This window comes from Oncorhynchus gorbuscha, linkage group LG19 (genome assembly GCF_021184085.1).
Source record: "Oncorhynchus gorbuscha isolate QuinsamMale2020 ecotype Even-year linkage group LG19, OgorEven_v1.0, whole genome shotgun sequence".
NCBI lineage: Eukaryota > Metazoa > Chordata > Actinopteri > Salmoniformes > Salmonidae > Oncorhynchus > Oncorhynchus gorbuscha.
The window spans coordinates 71,316,341-71,340,327 of NC_060191.1; the positions used below are offsets into that span (position 1 = coordinate 71,316,341).

Sequence of the window (23,987 nt, forward strand, 5' to 3'; positions counted from 1 at the left end):
CGACCTCCACTCATCACTGTCAAATGCTCCCTGAAACACTTCAGCGAGCAGGCCTTTCTAATCGACCTAGCCGGGGTATCCTGGAAGGATATTTATCTCATCCCGTCAGTAGAGGATGCCTGTTTTTTTTTAAATGCCTTCCTAACCATCTTAAATAAGCACGCCCCATTCAAGAAATATATAACCCTTGGTTCTCCCCAGACCTGACTGCCCTTATTAACCAACACAAAAACATCCTATGGCGTTCTCCATTAGCATCGAACAGCCCCTGTGATATGTCGTTTTTCCGGGAAGCTAGAAACCATTATACACAGGCAGTTAGAAAAGCCAAGGCTAGCTTTTTCAAGCAGAAATTTGCTTCCTGCAACACTAACTCAAAAGAGTTCTGGGACACTGTAAAGTCCATGGAGAATAAGAACACATCCTACCAGCTGCCCACTGCACTGAAGATAGGAAACACTGTCACCACTGATAAATCACTATAATTGAGAATTTCAATAAGCATTTTTCTACGGCTGGCCATGCTTTCCACCTGGCTACCCCTACCCCGGTCAACAGCACTGCACACCCCATAGCAACTCGCCCAAGCCTTCCCCATTTCTCCTTCTCCCAAATCCAGTCAGCTGATGTTCTGAAAGAGCTGCAAAATCTGAACCCCCTACAAATCAGCCGGGCTAGACAATCTGGACCCTTTCTTTCTAAAATGATCTGCCAAAATTGTTGCCACCCTTATTACTAGCCTGTTCAACCTCTCTTTCGTGTCGTCTGAGATTCCCAAAGATTGGAAAGCAGCTGCGGTCATCCCCCTCTTCAAAGGGGGACACACTCTTGACCCAAACTGCTACAGACCTATATCTATCCTACCCTGCCTTTCTAAGGTCTTCGAAAGCCAAGTCAACAAACAGATTACCGACCATTTCGAATCTCACCATACCCTCTCTGCAATGCAATCTGGTATCAGAGCTGGTCATGGGTGCACCTCAGCCACGCTCAAGGTCCTAAACGACAGCTTAACCGTCATTGATAAGAAACATTACTGTGCAGCCGTATTCACTGATCTGGCCAAGGCTTTCGACTCTGTCAATCACCACATCCTCATCGGCAGACTCGACAGCCTTGGTTTCTCAAATGATTGCCTCGCCTGGTTCACCAACTACTTCTCTGATAGAGGTCAGTGTGTCAAATCGGAGGGTCTGTTGTCCGGACCTCTGGCAGTCTATGGGGGTGCCACAGGGTTCAATTCTTTGATCGACTCTCTTCTCTGTATACATCAATGATGTTGCTCTTGCTGCTGGTGAGTCTCTGATCCACCTCTACGCCACTCTGTATACTTCTGGCCCTTCTTTGGACACTGTATTAACAACCCTCCAGGCAAGCTTCAATGCCATACAGCTCTCCTTCCGTGGCCTCCAATTGCTCTTAAATTACAAGTAAAACTTAATGCATGCTCTTCAACCGATCGCTGCCTGCACCTGCCCGCCTGTCCAACATCACTACTCTGGATGGCTCTGACTGGACAACTACAAATACCTAGGTATCTGGTTAGGCTGTAAACTCTCCTTCCAGACTCACATCAAACCACTCCAATCCAAAGTTAAATATAGAATTCGCTTCCTATTTCGCAACAAAGTCTCCTTCACTCATGCCGCCAAACATGCCCTTGTAAAACTGACCATCCTACCGATCCTCGACTTCAGCGATGTCATTTACAAAATATCCTCCAATACTCTACTCAACAAACTGGATGCAGTCTATCACAGTGCTATCCGTTTTGTCACCAAAGCCCCATATACTACCCACCATTGCGACCTGTACGCTCTCGTTGGCTGGCCCTTCGCTTCACACTCATCGCCAAACCCACTGGCTCCATGTCATCTACAAGACCCTGCTAGGTACAGTCCCCCCTTATCTCAGCTCGCTGGTCACCATAGCATCACCCACCTGTAGCACGGGCTCCAGCAGGTATATCTCACTGGTCACCCTCAAAACCAATTCTTATTTTGGCCGCCTCTCCTTCCAGTTCTCTGCTGCCAATGACCGGAACGAACTACAAAAATCTCTAAAACTGGAAACACTTATCTCCCTCACTAGCTTTAAGCACCCACTGTCAGAGCAGCTCACAGATTACTGCACCTGTACATAGCCCACCTATAATTTAGCCCAAACAACTACCTCTTTCCCTACTGTATTTATTTTAATTTTATTTATTTTGCTCCTTTGCACCCCATTATTTTTATTTCTACTTTGCACATTCTTCCACTGCAAATCTACAATTCCAGTGTTTTACTTGCTATATTGTATTTACTTTGCCACCATGGCCTTTTTTTGCCTTTACCTCCCTTTAGGGATGATGCGGAATTGAGTTCCTGTGGAGGAACATCAATCAGCGGAAATTTCAGAGCGCCACCTATAGTTTTCGATAAAACTCAAACTTTCATTAAAACACACATGCAAGGTACTGAATTAAAGCTACACTCGTTGTGAATCTAGCCACCGAGTCAGATTTGTAAAATGCTTTTCGGCGAAAGCATGAGAAGCTATTATCTGATAGCATGCACCCCCCAAAATACCTGAACGACACCTAAACAAAAGATTTTGCGGTAGCCGGCGCTACACAAAACGCAGAAATAAAATATAAAACATTCATTACCTTTGACGAGCTTCTTTGTTGGTACTCCTATATATCCCATAAACATCACAATTGGGACTTTTTCCCGGTTAAATCCGTCATTGTATAGTCAAAATGTCATTTTATGAAGGCCGGTCTGATCCAGGAAAATTCCCCTTCACTTTTTAAAATTACAAAAGTTGCCTATAAACTTTTACAAATCACTTCAAACTACTTTTCTAAACCAACTTTAGGTATTAATAGACGTTAATAATCTATCAGATTGATCACGGGGCGATCTGTATTCGATAGCAGCAAGTCTTGAAATCATCGTCCATGTTTTCACTTTCATAACATCCTGCGGTGAGCCCCAAGACAGGAAGTGCCTATACGTCATCTAACCAAGGATAAAGCAGCCATGAAATGCCAGTACTGGCGACATCGTGTGGAAGCTGTAGGGATTCGAATCGGATCCTCATCTATTTTCTCTCCCCTTAAACAATACATTGACTGGCGGATTAATATTTATTTTGTGTTTTTGGTGAACAGTTTTCCCAGGGATTTTTACTCCTAAACACGTTCTGTTATAGCCACAGACACGATTTAACCAGTTTTAGAGACTTCAGAGTGTTTTCTCTACACACATACTTATCATATGCATATACTATATTCCTGGCATGAGTAGCAGGACTTTGAAATGTTGCGCGATTTTTAACAAAAAGCTGCGAAAATTCGCATCATCCCTAACAGGTTTTAACTCACCTCATTTGCTCACATTGTATATAGACTTGTTTCTACTGTATTATTGACAGTATGTTTGTTTTACTCCATGTGTAACTCTGTGTTGTTGTATGGTGTCGAACTGCTTTGCTTTATCTTGGCCAGGTCGCAGTTGTAAATGAGAACTTGTTCTCAACTTGCCTAACTGGTTAAATAAAGGTGAAATAAAATTTTCAAAATCAAATCAAATTTATGAAATAACACATATGTAATCATGTAGTAACCAAAAAAAGGGTTAAACAAATCAAAATATATTTGAGTTTTGAGATTCCACCCTTTGCCTTGATGACAGCTGTGCACACAGTCTTGGGGGGGATAATGTAGGGATGGGTGGTGACATCTGACCTCTATGTTTTTACCTGTCCTTGTTCCGTATATCTTATTTTGTATTCTTTATTTTGTACCTATAACTCTGGGTCTTTTTATTTCTGTATGCTCTATTATGTTTATATAATAATAGCATACTTGTCTTTTTTTTACAAAGTACCTAAACACAATTCTTGTGTGTGTGTCCCCAAAAATATTTGAGCAAAAAATAACACCTAAAACTACAGCAGCCCCAACAAACTCCTACTACCATGTGCTTCTGGCACCACAGCTTTTTCAAGCACCAATTGTATGTATATTCTGAGTGTACAAAACATTAGGAACATTGTCCTAATATTGAGTTGCACCCCCTTTTGCCCTCAAAACAGCCTCAATTCGTCGGGGCATGGACTCTGCATGGTGTTAAAATCATTCCACAGGGACGCGGGCCCATGTTGACTCCAATGCTTCCCACAGTTGTGTCAAGTTGGCTGGATGTCCTTCGGGTGTTGGGATCATTCTTGATACACTTATTTCGGCACTTAAATATTTTGTCTTGCCCCATTCACCCTCTCAATGGCACACATACACAATCCATGTCTCAGGGCTTAAAAATCCTTCTTAAATGTTTTTTTGATGACTAATGTTACTGTCCTCAGTACAGCATCAAATCAATGTAATTTTGTCCTTCAAACATTACATTGAAATGCTGTAGAATTCCATTCATTCCTACTGGGGAGAGCCAATATGGCCGACTGGTGGCTTCAAAGCATCTCAATGGCCAATACATAGCATCAGCAATCTAGGGTTTATACACTGACTGTTCCAAACATTAGGAACACCTGCTCTTTCCATAGCACAGACTGACCAGGTGAAAACTATGATCCCTTTTCAATGTCATCACCATTCATCACTTCAATCAGTGTAGGATGAAGGAAAACGTTTCATTTTTGTTCATTTTTATGTTTAGCTCACATAATATAATATATAAGTATGCAATAATGTGTCTATAATATAATAAAAGTGGCAAAAAATAAATGTAGACCTTGATAAATGCATTTCAATAGCTTCCAAAATATATTTTACAACGTTGGTGGAGTGCCAAGATGGAGTCACGGTGGCTTAAATCTAGTCCTCTAGTGTATATGTAAATCGTTGATTGCCACCTGTAGCCAACCTGCCTCTCGTTGGCTCATTGCCCACCACTGTAACAATATCCCTACTTTACAATCCACTTTCAGTAAAGGAAAGCAAGTAAACTTCAAGTCAAATAAAGGACAGGCAGGCCATGTTAACAATACATCTTTACTTCCCTACGAGAACATTTACAATCAGAGGGGATGATCCATCCAATCAGCCAATCAGTGGGGATGATCCATCCAATCAGAGGGGATGATCCATCCAATCAGAGGGGATGATCCATCCAATCAGAGGGGATGATCCATCCAATCAGAGGGGATGATCCATCCAATCAGCCAATCAGTGGGGATGATCCATCCAATCATTGGGGATGATCCATCCAATCAGAGGGGATGATCCATCCAATCATTGGGGATGATCCATCCAATCATTGGGGATGATCCATCCAATCATTGGGGATGATCCATCCAATCATTGGGGATGATCCATCCAATCAGCCAATCAGTGGGGATGATCCATCCAATCATTGGGGATGATCCATCCAATCAGTGGGGATGATCCATCCAATCATTGGGGATGATCCATCCAATCAGCCAATCAGTGGGGATGATCCATCCAATCATTGGGGATGATCCATCCAATCAGTGGGGATGATCCATCCAATCAGAGGGGATGATCCATCCAATCAGAGGGGATGATCCATCCAATCAGAGGGGATGATCCACCCAATCAGAGGGGATGATCCACCCAATCAGAGGGGATGATCCATCCAATCAGTGTGGATGATCCAATGATCACTAGGCTACTTATGCAGATTCCTATACAGAAACATTCAGACATTGATGTGCCTATACAAATATGATATAAAGGCTAATTCAATGAAAATCCCTCTAAATTCACAGTACAAAAGGTGACATTTTGACAACAAATACATTTTTAACGGCCACCTTTCTGAGACATCTCAAATGATCTCACAAATACAGTGTATTTCTACCACCATAGCAAGCCAGCGCAGCAATGACTGTTTAAAAAAAAAAAAACGAACTAAGGCTCAAACTAATTCATAAAAAAAATACAACAAAAAAAATCAGGACAGCATTAATAAAGTCAAATATATAGTTATCATAAGGACGGGACCTATCCATCTACCATATATATCCATGTCAGCATAGATATCTCTCTGTTGCAGCACTGTGTTTGGTTGTAGTCCTACTCTCTCAGAACTCCATTGGTATACATTAGTCGAAAAACTACATAGAGTGTTATGACATCACAGGAAACTAGGAAACAGACTCCACAATGAAATGCTGAGTCGTCCCTAGTTAGTGCAACGTGTCCTGTATTCACTGGCCCTAGTGTGCTTCCAGATGAGTGTTTTTGTCTGCCCATAGTGTGTGTTTGTGTGTGTTTGTGCGTCCCTCCCTAACCCTAATAATCAACATTGCCTGTCGTAGCTTGAACTTCAGTGGCCACCGTAGCAAGCGAGGCCGAGGTCCCTGTCCCAGTCCCGTCACGTGGTTTGGATCGCGGCCGCATCATATCCTCCGTGTTGAACTCGGGCTTGACCAGCAGGACGTAGCACTTGGGTAGGAAGATGCAGGCTAGCAGGCCGAAGCTGGACGCCAGGATGGCAAAGATCTGCACGGCCACCATGAACTTACCACGTGTACTGAGATAGGCTGGGACGAAGGAGCTCCACACGATGAAGAACACCAGCATGCCGAAGGTCAAGCACTTCGCCTCACTGGAATCAAGAAACCCCAACAAGTTTAAAAATGGTCTAAAGCAAGTAACAAAATGAAATTCAAATGAGCGCAACAACTCTCAGGGTGTTCTCACACTTGGTCCCTTTCAGACAATTTTTTTTTAGAATTTTGCGGTTCGCTGAATTTTTTTGTGTGCGGTGTGAACACTACTAAAGGAACTCAGACCCCTGAAAGGAGCCCCAAAAGTGAATCGAACAGAGACCATCTCGAGAGGTGTTCCGAGTTCGGTTCGCTTGAATTCCGTGGTTTTTTTTAGAACAATGTGAACGCAAAGCTTCCGGGGATGACTTGTCATTATTCCAGCACCACACACAAGACTACTGTTATAAACCCTAACACTAGACTACTGTTATAACCCCTAACACTAGACTACTGTTATAACCCATCACACTAGACTACTGTTATAACCCCTCACACTACTGTTATAACCCCTCACACTAGACTACTGATATAACCCCTCACACTAGACTACTGTTATAACCCCTCACACTAGACTACTGTTATAACCCCTCACACTAGACTACTGTTATAACCCCTCACACTAGACTACTGTTATAACCCCTAGACTACTGTTATAACCCCTAACACTAGACTACTGTTATAACCCCTCACACTAGACTACTGTTATAACCCCTAACACTAGACTACTGTTATAACCCCTAGACTACTGTTATAACCCCTAGACTACTGATATAACCCCTCACACTAGACTACTGATATAACCCCTAGACTACTGATATAACCCCTCACACTAGACTACTGTTATAACCCCTCACACTAGACTACTGTTATAACCTCTCACACTAGACTACTGATATAACCCCTAGACTACTGTTATAACCCCTCACACTAGATTACTGTTATAACCCCTCACACTAGACTATTGTTATAACCTCTCACACTACTGTTATAACCCCTCACACTAGACTACTGTTATAACCCCTCACACTAGATTACTGTTATAACCCCTCACACTAGACTATTGTTATAACCTCTCACACTACTGTTATAACCCCTCACACTAGATTACTGTTATAACCCCTCACACTAGACTACTGTTATAACCCCTCACACTACTGTTATAACCCCTAGACTACTGTCATAACCCCTCACACTAGACTACTGTTATAACCCCTCACACTAGACTACTGTTATAACCCCTCACACTAGACTACTGTTATAACCCCTCACACTACTGTTATAACCCCTCACACTAGACTACTGTCATAACCCCTCACACTACTGTCATAACCCCTCACACTAGACTACTGATATAACCCCTCACACTAGACTACTGTTATAACCCCTCACACTAGACTACTGATATAACCCCTCACACTACTGTTATAACCCCTCACACTAGACTACTGTTATAACCCCTCACACTACTGTTATAACCCCTCACACTAGACTACTGTCATAACCACTTACACTAGACTACTGTTATAACCCCTCACACTAGACTACTGTTATAACCCCTAACACTAGACTACTGTTATAACCCCTAGACTACTGTTATAACCCCTCACACTAGACTACTGTTATAACCCCTAGACTACTGTTATAACCCCTCACACTAGACTACTGTTATAACCCCTAGACTACTGTTATAACCCCTCACACTAGACTACTGTTATAACCCCTAGACTACTGTTATAACCCCTCACACTAGACTACTGATATAACCCCTCACACTAGACTACTGTTATAACCCCTCACACTACTGTTATAACCCCTCACACTAGACTACTGTTATAACCCCTCACACTAGACTACTGTTATAACTCCTCACACTAGACTACTGTTATAACCCCTCACACTAGACTACTGTTATAACCCCTCACACTAGACTACTGATATAACCCCTCCCACTAGACTACTGATATAACCCCTCACACTAGACTACTGTTATAACCCCTCACACTAGACTACTGACATAACCCCTCACACTAGACTACTGTTATAACCCCTCACACTAGACTACTGTTATAACCCCTCACACTACTGTTATAACCCCTAGACTACTGTCATAACCCCTCACACTAGACTACTGCAACACCATCCCCCCCCCCATCATAAACCCTCACCAAAATGTGTGCTGAATCACAACATAGGGTAGGACATCTAATCTAGCTCTTAAAGGGACAGTATACGATTTTCAGTTACTGCATGATTTATTCTGCAGTTATTCTATTGCTATTTATTCTGTTAGCAATACAATATACATGTTAATAATATCTTCTGATTACAATTGATCATGTCTCATATTTTAACTAAATGCAATCTATTAGCTCCCAAAATGTACGTAGGTACATCTAGCTGTGCCGACAACGTATTCTGATTGAATGGCTCGTCCTGCACTTTGTCAAAACCCAGAGTGAATGTTGGAAAAAGATCTTGGTTCCTTCCTGAACAAAGCTATGAGAATGTAAAGAGAAGGGCACTGTCAGAAGAGTTGAGTCCTCATTCAAAGGCAAAAGGCAGTGTGAACACAAAGACATGAGTTCTTCTGCTTTTTTTGTTTGTTTTTACCCCAGAGTTCACTTTAAAGAGGACTGAGATCCATTCTAGTAAAGAGGACTGACTATATGTGAAAACACCCTTATATATGTTATGTTAGATTCTGGGTGAAACTTGGACCATTGTTATACTTATAAGGAGAGTGTCCAACTGTGAACGAGATTAGCTTTTACATCACAAGTTAATGCTTATCTGTAGGATGTAGGAGTTAGATGGATGTAGGAGTTAGATGGATGTGGGAGTTCGATGGATGTGGTAACGAGTTAGATGGATGTAGGAGTTAGATGGATGTAGGATTGACACTTTGTCAGGGTTGGAAAAAGAGTTGGATGATGGATGTAGGAGTTAGATGGATGTTCATAGGAGTTAGATGGATGTATAAGTTAGATGGATGTAGGAGTTAGATGGATCCTCAGGAGTTAGATGGATGTGGAGTTATGGATGTCAGGAGTTAGACTGGATGTAGGAGTTAGATGGATGTAGGAGTTAGATGGATGTGAGGAGATAAGGAGTTAGATGGATGTAGGAGTTAGATGGATGTGGGAGTTAGATGGATGAAGGAGTTAGATGGATGTGGGAGTTAGATGGATGTAGGAGTTAGATGGATGAAGGAGTTAGATGGATGTAGGAGTTAGATGGATGTAGGAGTTAGATGGATGTAGGAGTTAGATGGATGTAGGAGTTAGATGGCTTTGGGGATGTGTAGGGGAGACAGGTGGAGAGCTTAGAACCTAACAATGTCACTGAGGGAGAGAGGGGAATGTATAACGTTTACATTATGTCAGGGTATGTCAGGATATGTCACTGAGGGAGAGAGGGGAATTTATAACGTATACATTATGTCAGGATATGTCACTGAGGGAGAGAGGGTAATGTATAATGTTTACATTATGTCAGGATATGTCACTGAGGGAGAGAGGGGAATGTATAACGTTTACATTATGTCAGGATATGTCACTGAGGGAGAGAGGGTAATGTATAACGTTTACATTATGTCAGGGTATGTCACTGAGAGGGAGAGGGGAATGTATAACGTTTACATTATGTCAGGGTATGTCACTGAGGGAGAGAGGGGAATGTATAATGTTTACATTATGTCAGGATATGTCACTGAGGGAGAGAGGGAAAAATGTATAACGTTTACATTATGTCAGGATATGTCACTGAAAGAGAGGGAAATGTATAACGTTTACATTATGTCAGGATATGTCACTGAGGGAGAGAGGGTAATGTATAATGTTTACATTATGTCAGGATATGTCACTGAGGGAGAGAGGGTAATGTATAATGTTTACATTATGTCAGGATATGTCACTGAGGGATTCTGAGAGGGGAATGTATAACGTTTACATTATGTCAGGGTATGTCAGGGAATGTCACTGAGGGAGAGAGGGTAATGTATAACGTTTACATTATGTCAGGATATGTCACTGAGGGAGAGAGGGGAATGTATAACGTTTACATTATGTCAGAATATGTCACTGAGGGAGAGAGGGGAATGTATAACGTTTACATTATGTCAGGGTATGTCACTGAGGGAGAGAGGGGAATGTATAACGTATACATTATGTCAGGATATGTCACTGAGGGAGAGAGGGGAATGTATAACGTTTACATTATGTCAGGGTATGTCAGGGAATGTCACTGAGGGAGAGAGGGGAATGTATAACATTTACATTATGTCAGGGTATGTCACTGAGGGAGAGAGGGTAATGTATAATGTTTACATTATGTCAGGATATGTCACTGAGGGAGAGAGGGGAATGTATAACGTTTACATTATGTCAGGATATGTCACTGAGGGAGAGAGGGGAATGTATAACGTTTACATTATGTCAGGATATGTCACTGAGGGAGAGAGGGGAATGTATAACGTTTACATTATGTCAGGGTATGTCACTGAGGGAGAGAGGGGAATGTATAACGTATACATTATGTCAGGATATGTCACTGAGGGAGAGAGGGTAATGTATAATGTTTACATTATGTCAGGATATGTCACTGAGGGAGAGAGGGGAATGTATAACGTTTACATTATGTCAGGGTATGTCACTGAGGGAGAGAGGGGAATGTATAACGTTTACATTATGTCAGGGTATGTCACTGAGGGAGAGAGGGGAATGTATAACGTTTACATTATGTCAGGGTATGTCACTGAGGGAGAGAGGGGAATGTATAACATTTACATTATGTCAGGGTATGTCACTGAGGGAGAGAGGGTAATGTATAACCTTTACATTATGTCAGGATATGTCACTGAGGGAGAGAGGGTAATGATTAACGTTTACATTATGTCAGGTTATGTCAGGATATGTCACTGAGGGAGAGAGGGGAATGTATAACGTTTACATTATGTCAGGATATGTCACTGAGGGAGAGAGGGGAATGTATAACATTTACATTATGTCAGGGTATGTCACTGAGGGAGAGAGGGGAATGTATAACGTTTACATTATGTCAGGGTATGTCAGGGTATGTCACTTGAGGGAGAGCGGGGAATGTATAACGTTTACATTATGTCAGGGTATGTCACTGAGGGAGAGAGGGGAATGTATAATGTTTACATTATGTCAGGATATGTCACTGAGGGAGAGAGGGGAATGTATAACGTTTACATTATGTCAGGGTATGTCACTGAGGGAGAGAGGGGAATGTATAACGTTTACATTATGTCAGGGTATGTCACTGAGGAGAGGGGAATGTAACGTTTACATTATGTCAGGATATGTCACTGAGGGAGAGGGGAATGTATAACGTTTACATTATGTCAGGATATGTCACTGAGGAGAGAGGGGAATGTATAACGTTTACATTATGTCAGGATATGTCACTGAGGGAGAGAGGGGAATGTATAACGTTTACATTATGTCAGGATATGTCACTGAGGGAGAGAGGGAATGTATAATGTTTACATTATGTCAGGATATGTCACTGAGGGAGAGAGGGGAATGTATAACGTTTACATTATGTCAGGGTATGTCACTGAGGGAGAGAGGGGAATGTATAACGTTTACATTATGTCAGAGTATGTCACTGAGGGAGAGAGGGAATGTATAACGTTTACATTATGTCAGAGATATGTCACTGAGGGAGAGAGGGGAATGTATAACGTTTACATTATGTCAGGGTATGTCACTGAGGGAGAGAGGGGAATGTATAACGTTTACATTATGTCAGGATATGTCACTGTGAAGACATCAGGGATCCTCTGGGAGGAGAAGAGACAGTCTGGTACCAGGCACCATGACAGCCTTGAGTTGGGTAGGAGTGAGCACTTTGGTGTAGAGGTCAGCTTAGATGTAGTGAGGAAGAACAGATATCACTAAGGTTCTGCCTAGCAACGGAGAAGCATTGGCTGTTCAGTTGTGGAGGAGGAGTCTCAGCCTAGGAGAAAGGGTTAAATATCAGTGTGTGAAATGTTGTTTATCTGAATCCAGCTGTATCGACCCTTTGGGAAGAATTGGGTAAGCCTATCTAGTGTCCGTGAGTTATTTACTCTGAAAATTATCATGTTAGCTTAACGTCTATGTTAGCTCTTCGCCTACAGCTAGCCAAGTCTTTAAAATGCTAAGCTAAGTAAGTTCCAGGTCCACTAGCTACCTGAAGTTGTCTTCCAGTTTGTGTGCCATGAAGGTGACTAGCTACCTGAAGTTGTCTTCCAGTTTGCGTGCCATGAAGGTGACTAGCTACCTGAAGTTGTCTTCCAGTTTGTGTGCCATGAAGGTGACTAGCTACCTGAAGTTGTCTTCCAGTTTGTGTGCCATGAAGGTGACTAGCTACCTGAAGTTGTCTTCCAGTTTGCGTGCTATGAAGGAGAAGACGAAGGCCAACAGGGCCAGCAGGATGTCGTAGCCGAAGACACAGCAGATGAAGACCACAGAACCCTGGTCACACTCCAGGATGATCTTGATGTTCTGCGCCGCCGTGTTTTTGACTGGGTGCGGTGGCAGGATGACGAGCCACACCGTGCACGCCACGGCCTGGATCAGTGTTGCAATGGCAGCCAGGACCCTCTGGTGGGCGGGACGGAGAGAGTCCACATCGGGGTTGCCAGCGGTTACGGCGTTGTTGTTGTTGTTGATGTTGCCATTGGTGACAATGACATCAGGGCTGGTGTCAACGGCGGCGGCCTGAGCTGCAGCCTTGGCAGTGGCTTTGGCCTTGGACCTGGCAGCCTTCAGAACCCGGGCCCTGAGCATAAGGACTGCAGCCTTACCTAGAACAACACGTCATCAGGGTTAAAGGGGAGGTTTGTGTGAGCAATGTGGTAAGAGCTGTACTCTACTGTAGCCACTGAGTATCCATCATGTCACTTACAGCCAATGATTCCTTAAGGGCTAGACTAGCCGCTAAAGGATTAGTCTGGATTTGGAGAGCGAGAGAGAGAGAGAAGGTAGAGAGAGAGAGAGAGAGAGAGAGAAGGTAGAGAGAAGGTAGAGAGAGAGAGAGAGAGAGAGAGAGAGAGAGAGAGAGAGAGAGAGAAGGTAGAGAGAGAGAGAGAGAGAGAGAGAGAGAGAGAAGGTAGAGAGAGAGAGAGAGAAGGAGAGAGAGAGAGAGAGAGAGAGGAGAGAGAGAGAGGTAGAGAGAGAGAGAGAGAGAGAGAGAGAGAGAGAGAGAGAGAGAAGGTAGAGAGAGAGAGAGAAGGTAGAGAGAGAGAGAGAGAGAGAGAGAGAGAGAGAGAGAGAGAGAGAGAGAGAGAGAGAGAGAGAGAGAAGAAGGTAGAGAGAGAGAGAGAGAGAGAGAGAGAGAGAGAGAGAGAGAGAGAGAGAGAGAGAGAGAGAGAGAGAGAGTAAGAGAGAGAGAGAGAGAGAGAGAGAGAGAGAGAGAGAGAGAGAGAGAGAGAGAGAGAGAGAGAGAGAGAGAGAGAGAGAGAGAGAGAGAGACTTTGACCCACCCATGATGGAGGAGAGGCAGAGGGAAAACCCCAGGGCCAGGCCCACCTGGCTGGTCATGCAGCTCCAGGGCTGGGGCTCTCCCAGGAAGACGATGGAGGAGAGGAACGTCACCACCAGGGAGAACAGCAGGGAGAAACTCAGTATGGGGTCGTTGGCCTTCACCAGTGGAGTACCCAGGTTGACCAGGAAGACCATCTGAAGTATAATATTATACACACCAGGATTGGGGTCCTTTCGAATTGAAGTCACCCAATTCAGGTAGTAAACTGAAATTCCAATTCCAACATTTTTCACAAATTCCATATTCAAGGATTTCTCAATAAACTGAAAAGGAGAAAATGTATTTTTTTTTTAAGTTCCTGAGTGACTTCAATACGAATTGACCCAAACCCTTATACAGTTCAGGTTGTCTGTCATAAATGGCAGTGAATACTACCCGATTTACTGTAATTATGTCTCCTCGTAATTCCAACAGACAAATCTCCAATAACACCCTATTCGCCAATATTCCACTAGTTTTTGCTGCCTTTGGCTACACACCCCCACACCCAGGGTGATCAGCGCTCCAACGGCTGATATCACTATGAGTGTGATGCCCAGGGGTTCACTGAAGTCCAGGAACTCGATGGTCTTGGGGACGCAGGTGTCTCGGGCCGCATTAGACCAGTAATCCTCAGTGCACTGGATACATTCCCTGGCGTCTGACAGAGGAGGCAGAGAAGATGTCAGGTCAGTCTAACACACAGAAACAGAAACAATCTAACAAAGTTGTTAGAATATCCTTCAAGCTACATATCTTTTTTTTAAACAACAACAACTGTGGACTCAATTCAAACCAACTCACATTTTTATTTTTATTATTTGTTTCTCAACTGGTAGGCCAGTTGAGAACACCTTTATTTAACCAGGTAGGCTAGTTGAGAACACCTTTATTTAACCAGGTAGCCTAGTTGAGAACACCTTTATTTAACCAGGTAGGCTAGTTGAGAACACCTTTATTTAACCAGGTAGGCCAGTTGAGAACACCTTTATTTAACCAGGTAGCCTAGTTGAGAACACCTTTATTTAACCAGGTAGGCTAGTTGAGAACACCTTTATTTAACCAGGTAGGCTAGTTGAGAACACCTTTATTTAACCAGGTAGGCTAGTTGAGAACACCTTTATTTAACCAGGTAGGCTAGTTGAGAACACCTTTATTTAACCAGGTAGGCCAGTTGAGAACACCTTTATTTAACCAGGTAGCCTAGTTGAGAACACCTTTATTTAACCAGGTAGGCTAGTTGAGAACACCTTTATTTAACCAGGTAGCCTAGTTGAGAACACCTTTATTTAACCAGGTAGCCTAGTTGAGAACACCTTTATTTAACCAGGTAGGCTAGTTGAGAACACCTTTATTTAACCAGGTAGGCCAGTTGAGAACACCTTTATTTAACCAGGTAGCCTAGTTGAGAACACCTTTATTTAACCAGGTAGGCTAGTTGAGAACACCTTTATTTAACCAGGTAGGAACACCTTTATTTAACCCAGTTGAGAACACCTTTATTTAACCAGGTAGCCTAGTTGAGAACACCTTTATTTAACCAGGTAGGCTAGTTGAGAACACCTTTATTTAACCAGGTAGGCTAGTTGAGAACACCTTTATTTAAGAAAAAGTTCTCATTTGCAATTGCGACCTGGCCAAGATAAAGCATAGCAGTGGGAACAGACAACACAGAGTTACACATGGAGTAAACTAGTGCAAATGAGTGCAGTGGTAATAAAGCTCTGTTAGGGATTGATAAGGTGAACACAATGATACATCACCTGTGGCGTTGCTGATCTCTCCGTCAGCACAGGGGATGCAGTCGAAGCAGCAGACGGGCTCCCCCTGCCTGATCCCCTTCCTGGTACCAGGCTGGCAGCTCTCACTGCACACTGATCTCGGAGTCTGATGGGAGACATGGAGGGAGACAGTCAATTAGACAGGGAGGGAGACAGTCAGATAGACAGGGAGGAAGACAGCTAGGGAGGGAAGGAGACAGTCAGGGAGGGAAGGAGACAGTCAGATAGACAAGGAGGGAGGGAGACAGTCAGGGAGGTAAGGAGAGAGTCAGGGAGGGAAGGAGACAGTCAGATAGACATGGACGGAGGGAGACAGCCATATAGACAGGTAGGGAGACAGTCAGATAGACAGGGAGGAAGACAGCTAGGGAGGGAAGGAGACAGTCAGGGAGGGAAGGAGACAGTCAGATAGACAAGGAGGGAGGGAGACAGTCAGGGAGGGAAGGAGAGAGTCAGGGAGGGAAGGAGACAGTCAGATAGGGAGGGAGGGAGGGAGACAGTCAGATAGACAGGGAGGGAGACAGTCAGATAGACAGGGAGGGAGGGAGACAGCTAGGGAGGGAGGGAGACAGCGAGGGAGGGAAGGAGACAGTCAGATAGACAGGGAGGGAGACAGTCAGATAGACAGGGAGGGAGACAGTCGGATAGACAGGGAGGGAGACAGTCGGATAGACAGGGAGGGAGGGAGACAGCCATAGAGACAGGTAGGGAGACAGTCAGATAGACAGGGAGGAAGACAGCTAGGGAGGGAAGGAGACAGACAGGGAGGGAAGGAGACAGTCAGGGAGGGAAGGAGACAGTCAGGGAGGGAAGGAGGGAGGGAGACAGTCGGGGAGGGAAGGAGACAGTCAGATAGACAGGGAGGGAGGGAGACAGTCAGATAGACAGGGAGGGAGACAGTCAGATAGACAGGGAGGGAGGGAGACAGCTAGGGAGGGAGGGAGACAGTGAGGGAGGGAAGGAGACAGTCAGATAGACAGGGAGGGAGACAGTCGGATAGACAGGGAGGGAGACAGTCGGATAGACAGGGAGGGAGGGAGACAGCCAGATAGAGAGGGAGGGAGGGAGACAGCCAGATAGACATGGAGGGAGACAGTCAGATAGACAGGGAGGGAGACAGTCGGATAGACAGGGAGGGAGGGAGACAGCCAGATAGACATGGAGGGAGACAGTCCGATAGACAGGGAGGGAGACAGTCAGATAGACAGGGAGGGAGACAGTCAGATAGACATGGAGAGAGACAGTTAGATAGACAGGAAGGGAGACAGTCAGATAGACATGGAGAGAGACAGTTAGATAGGGAGGGAGACAGTCAGCTAGGGAGGGAAGGAGACAGTCAGATAGACAGGGAGGGAGGGAGACAGACAGATAGACAGGGAGGGAGACAGTCAGATAGGCAGGGAGGGAGACAGTCAGATAGACAGGGAGAGAGACAGTTAGATAGGGAGGGAGACAGTCAGCTAGGGAGGGAAGGAGACAGTCAGATAGACAGGGAGGGAGGGAGACAGACAGATAGACAGGGAGGGAGACAGTCAGATAGACAGGGAGGGAGACAGTCAGATAGACAGGGAGGGAGACAGTCAGATAGACAGGGAGGGAGACAGTCAGATATACAGGGAGGGAGACAGTCAGATAGACATGGAGAGAGACAGTTAGATAGACAGGGAGGGAGACAGTCAGATAGACATGGAGGGAGACAGCCAGATAGACAGGGAGGGAGGGAGACAGCCAGATAGACATGGAGGGAGACAGTCAGATAGACAGGGAGGGAGACAGTCAGCTAGACAGGGAGGGAGACAGTCAGCTAGACAGGGAGGGAGACAGTCGGATAGACAGGGAGGGAGGGAGACAGCCGGATAGACATGGAGGGAGACAGTCCGATAGACAGGGAGGGAGACAGTCAGATAGGCAGGGAGGGAGACAGTCAGATAGACAGGGAGAGAGACAGTTAGATAGGGAGGGAGACAGTCAGCTAGGGAGGGAAGGAGACAGTCAGATAGACAGGGAGGGAAGGGAGACAGTCAGATAGACAGGGAGGGAGGGAGACAGACAGATAGACAGGGAGGGAGACAGTCAGATAGACAGGGAGGGAGACAGTCAGATAGACAGGGAGGGAGACAGTCAGATAGACAGGGAGGGAGACAGTCAGATATACAGGGAGGGAGACAGTCAGATAGACATGGAGAGAGACAGTTAGATAGACAGGGAGGGAGACAGTCAGATAGACATGGAGGGAGACAGCCAGATAGACAGGGAGGGAGGGAGACAGCCAGATAGACATGGAGGGAGACAGTCAGATAGACAGGGAGGGAGACAGTCAGCTAGACAGGGAGGGAGACAGTCAGCTAGACAGGGAGGGAGACAGTCGGATAGACAGGGAGGGAGGGAGACAGCCGGATAGACATGGAGGGAGACAGTCCGATAGACAGGGAGGGAGACAGTCAGATAGACAGGGAGGGAGACAGTCAGATAGACAGGGAGGGAGACAGTCAGATAGACATGGAGAGAGACAGTTAGATAGACAGGAAGGGAGACAGTCAGATAGACATGGAGAGAGACAGTTAGATAGACAGGATGGGAGACAGCCAGATAGACATGGAGAGAGACAGTTAGATAGGGAGGGAAGGAGACAGTCAGCTAGGGAGGGAAGGAGACAGTCAGATAGACAGGGAGGGAGGGAGACAGACAGATAGACAGGGAGGGAGACAGTCAGATAGGCAGGGAGGGAGACAGTCAGATAGACAGGGAGGAGACAGTCAGATAGACAGGGAGGGAGACAGTCAGATAGACATGGGGGAGGAGACAGTCAGATAGACAGGGAGGGAGACAGTCAGATATACAGGGAGGGAGACAGTCAGATAGACATGGAGAGAGACAGTTAGATAGACAGGGAGGGAGACAGTCAGATAGACATGGAGGGAGACAGTCATATAGACATGGAAGGAGACAGTCAGATAGACAGGGAGGGAGACAGTCAGATAGACATGGAGAGAGACAGTTAGATAGACAGGGAGGGAGACAGTTAGATAGACAGGGAGGGAGACAGTCAGATAGACATGGAGGGAGACAGTCAGATAGACAGGGAGGGAGACAGACAGATAGATGGGGAGGGAGACAGACAGATAGATGGGGATGGAGACAGTCAGATAGGCAGGGTGGGAGGAGACAGTCAGATAGACAGGGTGGGAGACAGTCAGATAGACAGGGTGGGAGACAGTCAGATAGACAGGGAGGGAGACAGTCAGATAGACAGGGAGGGAGACAGTCAGATAGACAGGGAGGGAGACAGACAGATAGATGGGGAGGGAGACAGACAGATAGATGGGGATGGAGACAGTCAGATAGACAGGGAGGGAGACAGTCAGATAGACAGGGAGGGAGACAGACAGATAGATGGGGAGGGAGACAGACAGATAGATGGGGAGGGAGGGAGACAGTCAGATAGGCAGGGAGGGAGGGAGACAGTCAGATAGGCAGGGAGGGAGGGAGGGAGACAGTCAGATAGACAGGGTACACACATATCACTGTCTTTGTCTTCTCACTACAGTATCTCACTGACCTCCAGCTCATCATTGTTCCACACTATGGATGCATTGTCAATAGTCATCATGGCATCTGGGGCTGCTGTGCTGTTGAATTGGCCAATCGTCACGTAGGAGATCTCCCCGTCACCTTTCACTTGCCAGTTTATGATGTCATAGTAGCCGTCCACATCTCCGTCCAGGAAGAATAAAGGTTCTTTGGTGTGGGGGACGTGGAACCACACGTTCTTCAGGTAGTACATCAACTAGAGGAGAAGGATCATATTAAACCTACAGCGGTTACACCCAAGATGCAGCTACAAATGTACACACACACACACACACACACACACACACACACACACACACACACACACACACACACACACACACACACACACACACACACACACACACACACACACACACACACACACACACACAGACACACACACACACACACACACACACAGACACAGACACACACACAGACTGACCTGCCAAGGCTCAAATTTGGTGATGTCAGCACAGCTGTTGTTGTTGAAGGGCCCCTGGCCAGGCTCACAGATCTCCATGTTATGCAAGGCATGGGCCACAGTGTACACAGCCTTATACACACTGTAATACATTTTATCGTCATCATCATCATCGCTATCACTGTCGTCGTCATCATCATCATCATCATCATCATCATCATCATATCTACCTGTATGTGATGCGTAGCTGGGTCACGTCAGAGTAGGTATTATTCAGTTTCCCCAGGGACTCCTGTCCCGAACACAGACCCTCAGGCACCCCTCTGACTGCCCTGGACAGGCTTGTGTTGCCCCCCCCTGCTGTTTTCGCCAGCCTCAGAGCCCGGCCGTAGTCCAGCGTGCAGTTGAACGCCGTTTCCCAGAATTCCTCAGTGAGCGGGTTGGAGTAGGGGTCTATGTTTAGCAGGTGACGCTGGAGACCGGGGATCTCAGCACGCTTCAGACCGAATCCCAGGGTACCACCCAGCAATGAACTCACCTGGACGCAGAAACAGAAACAGAAACACACCCAACATATCAGGGAACACCGCTTTCGAATAAAAATAGTCACTCTGCTGACTCTAATTCTATCGTCCCTGTGACCCCTGGTTGAACCTAACCATTAGTTGACCCCCTCACCCCAGGCTGGTTGATGAGTGCGGAGGTGACCCAGGCCTCGCTGGCGATCCAGGTGCGGTTGGTGACATTGTGTTGGATCAGCTCCTGGATCAGAGGGCTCAGGTCCACATCAGAGGAGAAAACAACAATGATTTTAGCCGTCGACTCCACCACAGTCTCCACAATACGCCGGATGTCCTCTGGAGAGCTCACCTGCACAGGACAGGAAACAGTAGGGAGGATGGGGTTCCAAATCTTTATTCACTTGTTTATGGTACAAGCAAATTGATGGAGAGAAATTGAGGGGAAATAGACAGAAGAAGAGAGAATAAGAGAGAGAATACGAGAGAGAAGAAGAGAGAGAATACGAGAGAGAAGAAGAGAGAGAATAAGAGAGAGAAGAAGAGAGAGAACAAGAGAGAGAATACGAGAGAGAATAAGAGAGAGAATAAGAGAGAATAAGAGGGAGAATACGAGAGAGAAGAAGAGAGAGAAGAAGAGAGAGAAGAAGAGAGAGAATAAGAGAGAATACGAGAGAGAATAAGAGAGAGAATAAGAGAGAGAATAAGAGAGAGAATAAGAGAGAGAATAAGAGAGAGAAGAAGAGAGAGAATAAGAGGGAGAATAAGAGAGAGAAGAAGAGAGGCAGAAACAGAAGAAACAGTAACCGGTCACCTTGGGCAGAGTCTCAGAGAAAGAGATGCAGACCCCAGCCTCCTCCACCTGTTCCTTGAAGGCCTTGATGCCATACTTCCCATAGTCGTCGTCTGCGGCGATGGTTCCCACCCAGGTCCAGCCGAAGTGCAGCACCAGGCGGGCCATTGCCTCAGACTGGTAGACGTCGTTGGGGATGGTCCTCAGAAAGGTGGGAAACTGGAACTTACTGTCCAACACAGAGCAGGACGACGAGTAACTCACCTAGAGACGAGGAGAGAAGGATGAGAGAGGGAGGAGAAAGGGAGAGAAGGATGAGAGAAGGATGAGAGAGGGAGGAGAGAGAGAGAGAGAGAGAGAGAGAGAGAGAGAGAGAGAGAGAGAGAGAGAGAGAGAGAGAGGAGAGGGAGGAGAGAGGAAGGGAGAAGAGAGGGAGAGAGAGAGAGAGAGGAGAGTGGGAGAGCGAGAGAGGAAGGAAAGAGGGAGAGGAGAGAGGAGGAGAGAGGGAGAGAGGGTGAGAGAGGGAGAGAGGAGAGAGGGAGAAGAGGAAAATGTCCACTGGATTAGGCCACACCACACCTAGATAGATATAGGAGCTGCAGTGAAGAGAGAGAGAGTCCATGTATTAATATGTAGATAGACAGAGATACCTGGGGGAAATAGTAGAGTCCCAGTATGCGTGCGGTGGCGATGGACAGGTCTGACCCCCCAGCCCCCACTAGAGCGGCCAGGGGAGCCCCTGTGCCACAGCGGTAGTTGGGCACGGCCTCTTCCTGCCCCGTCAGGTAGGTGAGGGTGCCCTCCACAGCCTTGGAGATGGTGAAACAGGAGTCGTAGATGACATATCCCAGGTCCGTGTCGGGGAGGAGGTCTGTCCGCTTGTTGATCTCATCAATGGCGAAGAGCATTGTCTGAGTCCAACGAAACGTCCGGAAGTTAAACCTGGATGAGAAGTGATGATGATGACGGTGATAATGATGATGGGAAAGAGTTAGAAATAGTAATAATAGTAGTAGTTACCATCTTGAATAGTGCTGTATCTGCAATATATTATAAAAGGTAATGCAGTTGCATTACGCCGCCACTAGAGGGCGACAAACGATCACAATATTGGTGGAATGACAACAAGCCCAGATCATCATAATTTAGTTTATTGACTAATATAGGAGCAGTTCAGATCTAGGGGGCTGAAGGGAGAGTTTAGGGATGATGGTGATTGTTGAGTCACCGATTGGATGAGGGAGCAGGACCTTGAGGGGAGGAGGAGGGGGGTGACTCAGTCGAGAAGCAATTCCCAGAATGTTCTGGTTCTAAATAGCATTCACATAATATTTGAAATACAACAGGACTAACTTACTCTAATTTCGAAAATGTTCCCACATTCACACCGTCACTCTGTCCACCTCGCAATCCAGTTTAACTGCCTTAAACTCCTGAGTAATATAATGTGATTGTATCCCATGACACTAAATATTCACCGGTACTCACCCCTCGCATCCCAGGGACAGCGGCACGGATGAGCTGTTGGTATTGGCTGAGGCGGTGCGGCGGTGAACGGGAAACATCCCTCCCACGACCACCTTTTTCTTATCTACGTTCCTGTAGCCGTTCAGGTTAAACTTGGCCTTCAGTTTACAGGTGGACTCCGCCGAGATGGACGCGTGAAAGTGGAGAAAAGCACATAATCCACACAGTAACCGGTATTTCCAACTGAATCCAGTATTATCCATGATGTGAACGTGTGGTATAAAGTAGCTAGTTCACAGTGTCGGGCTCTGAAGAAACAGCATCGGTACAAACAGGTGCCTCTCTGCCAAATCTCAGGAGATGAGTATCGCCAGTGTTGCATAACATCATTTGACAAAACAGCCTCCTCATGGAGACACGAGATAAACAAAAAGGACTGTTGCGGTTCATAGATTATGAACATTATTGGCTGTAATAAATTCATGAAAATAATTTACATTTCACTTGTGTAATACAAATAATAACTAAGAATTGAGCAGATTATAGGCCTAGGCTATATGCGCTTTAGTGTTAAAATATATATTGTGTCGCTTGCATTACTTTATAATAGCCTATAGGGTTTTGTATTTTTGGCCTTCTAATCAAAATTACAACGTTATAAATGAAGGACACATGACAGTAGAAGTGTAGGCTAAATAACCTTGTGTAAAGTGGGACGCCTAATTATGAGTTAGAAAATTCAAAAAATAAAGTACCAATGAATTGTCTGGCATGTGATTGTCTGTCTGTATTCCTGTTAACGACATAACACAAAGCGCCACGGGGCTCTGATTTAATTGGCAGCACCATGTGGTGATCTGCACTGGAGATGCGAATGAGCGCTCACGGGACATTGGCCGTAATGCTCAGTAATTACCTCGGCATACTGTATCGTTTATTCCGAAGCGTCCTCTGGGTCTCTCCCTGCCGTGAGTCTGAGCTTGTCGACACTTGTCCTTCAATCATCAGGGAGAGGAACACCTGAACCCCCGCGATGGAGAGACACCGGTGGGACAGTATCGCTGGCGGTGTTCAGTTTGCACAAACAGGTGGCTTCTCGAGTTGACACTTTAAGCCTACTGAAACCCAAATGTATAATTTATTGTAATAAAACGCACACCATTACAATACATACTTAATGAAGTAGACTTACATGTTTTTATGTCCTAAATAAATAAGCAACATGCAAACAGAGTCTCCAACCTGGGTTCTGAAGAGCAGGGACTGTGCCAGAACAGAAGCAGTTGGATATGCAGATATGGGTTATACATTTTCAAATAAATGACAAATATAGTTGATTTATTGCCCTGTCGTGATGGAACTGTCCCCAACGCTAT

General features: G+C 45.5%; 1 protein-coding gene across 1 annotated transcript; it reads right to left on the reverse strand.

Moving 5' to 3' along the window:
* Positions 1-4,716: 4,716 nt before the first annotated feature.
* On the reverse strand, positions 4,717-23,264 carry LOC124005141 (vomeronasal type-2 receptor 1). Its single transcript, XM_046314120.1, has 12 exons — positions 22,633-23,264; positions 21,795-22,086; positions 21,166-21,408; positions 20,512-20,703; positions 20,064-20,371; positions 19,855-19,975; positions 19,396-19,623; positions 15,819-15,942; positions 14,556-14,716; positions 14,015-14,210; positions 12,901-13,336; positions 4,717-6,578 (listed from the first exon to the last, which is right to left on the reverse strand). Exons 1-12 carry the CDS (start codon positions 22,872-22,874, stop codon positions 6,263-6,265), a joined length of 2,859 nt encoding a protein of 952 aa, XP_046170076.1. The 5' UTR covers positions 22,875-23,264; the 3' UTR covers positions 4,717-6,262.
* Between the last annotated feature and the right edge of the window lie 723 nt (positions 23,265-23,987).

Excerpts from the sequence above, each read along its gene's own strand:
- LOC124005141 (XM_046314120.1), bottom strand. The coding sequence starts at position 22,874 with ATGGATAATACTGGATTCAGTTGGAAATACCGGTTACTGTGTGGATTA. Across the intron at positions 19,976-20,063 it reads CAGCTACGCATCACATACAG|TGTGTATAAGGCTGTGTACA; the intron begins GTAGATATGATG and ends AATGTATTACAG. Across the intron at positions 13,337-14,014 it reads CTGCCTCTCCTCCATCATGG|GTAAGGCTGCAGTCCTTATG; the intron begins GTGGGTCAAAGT and ends GTGTTGTTCTAG.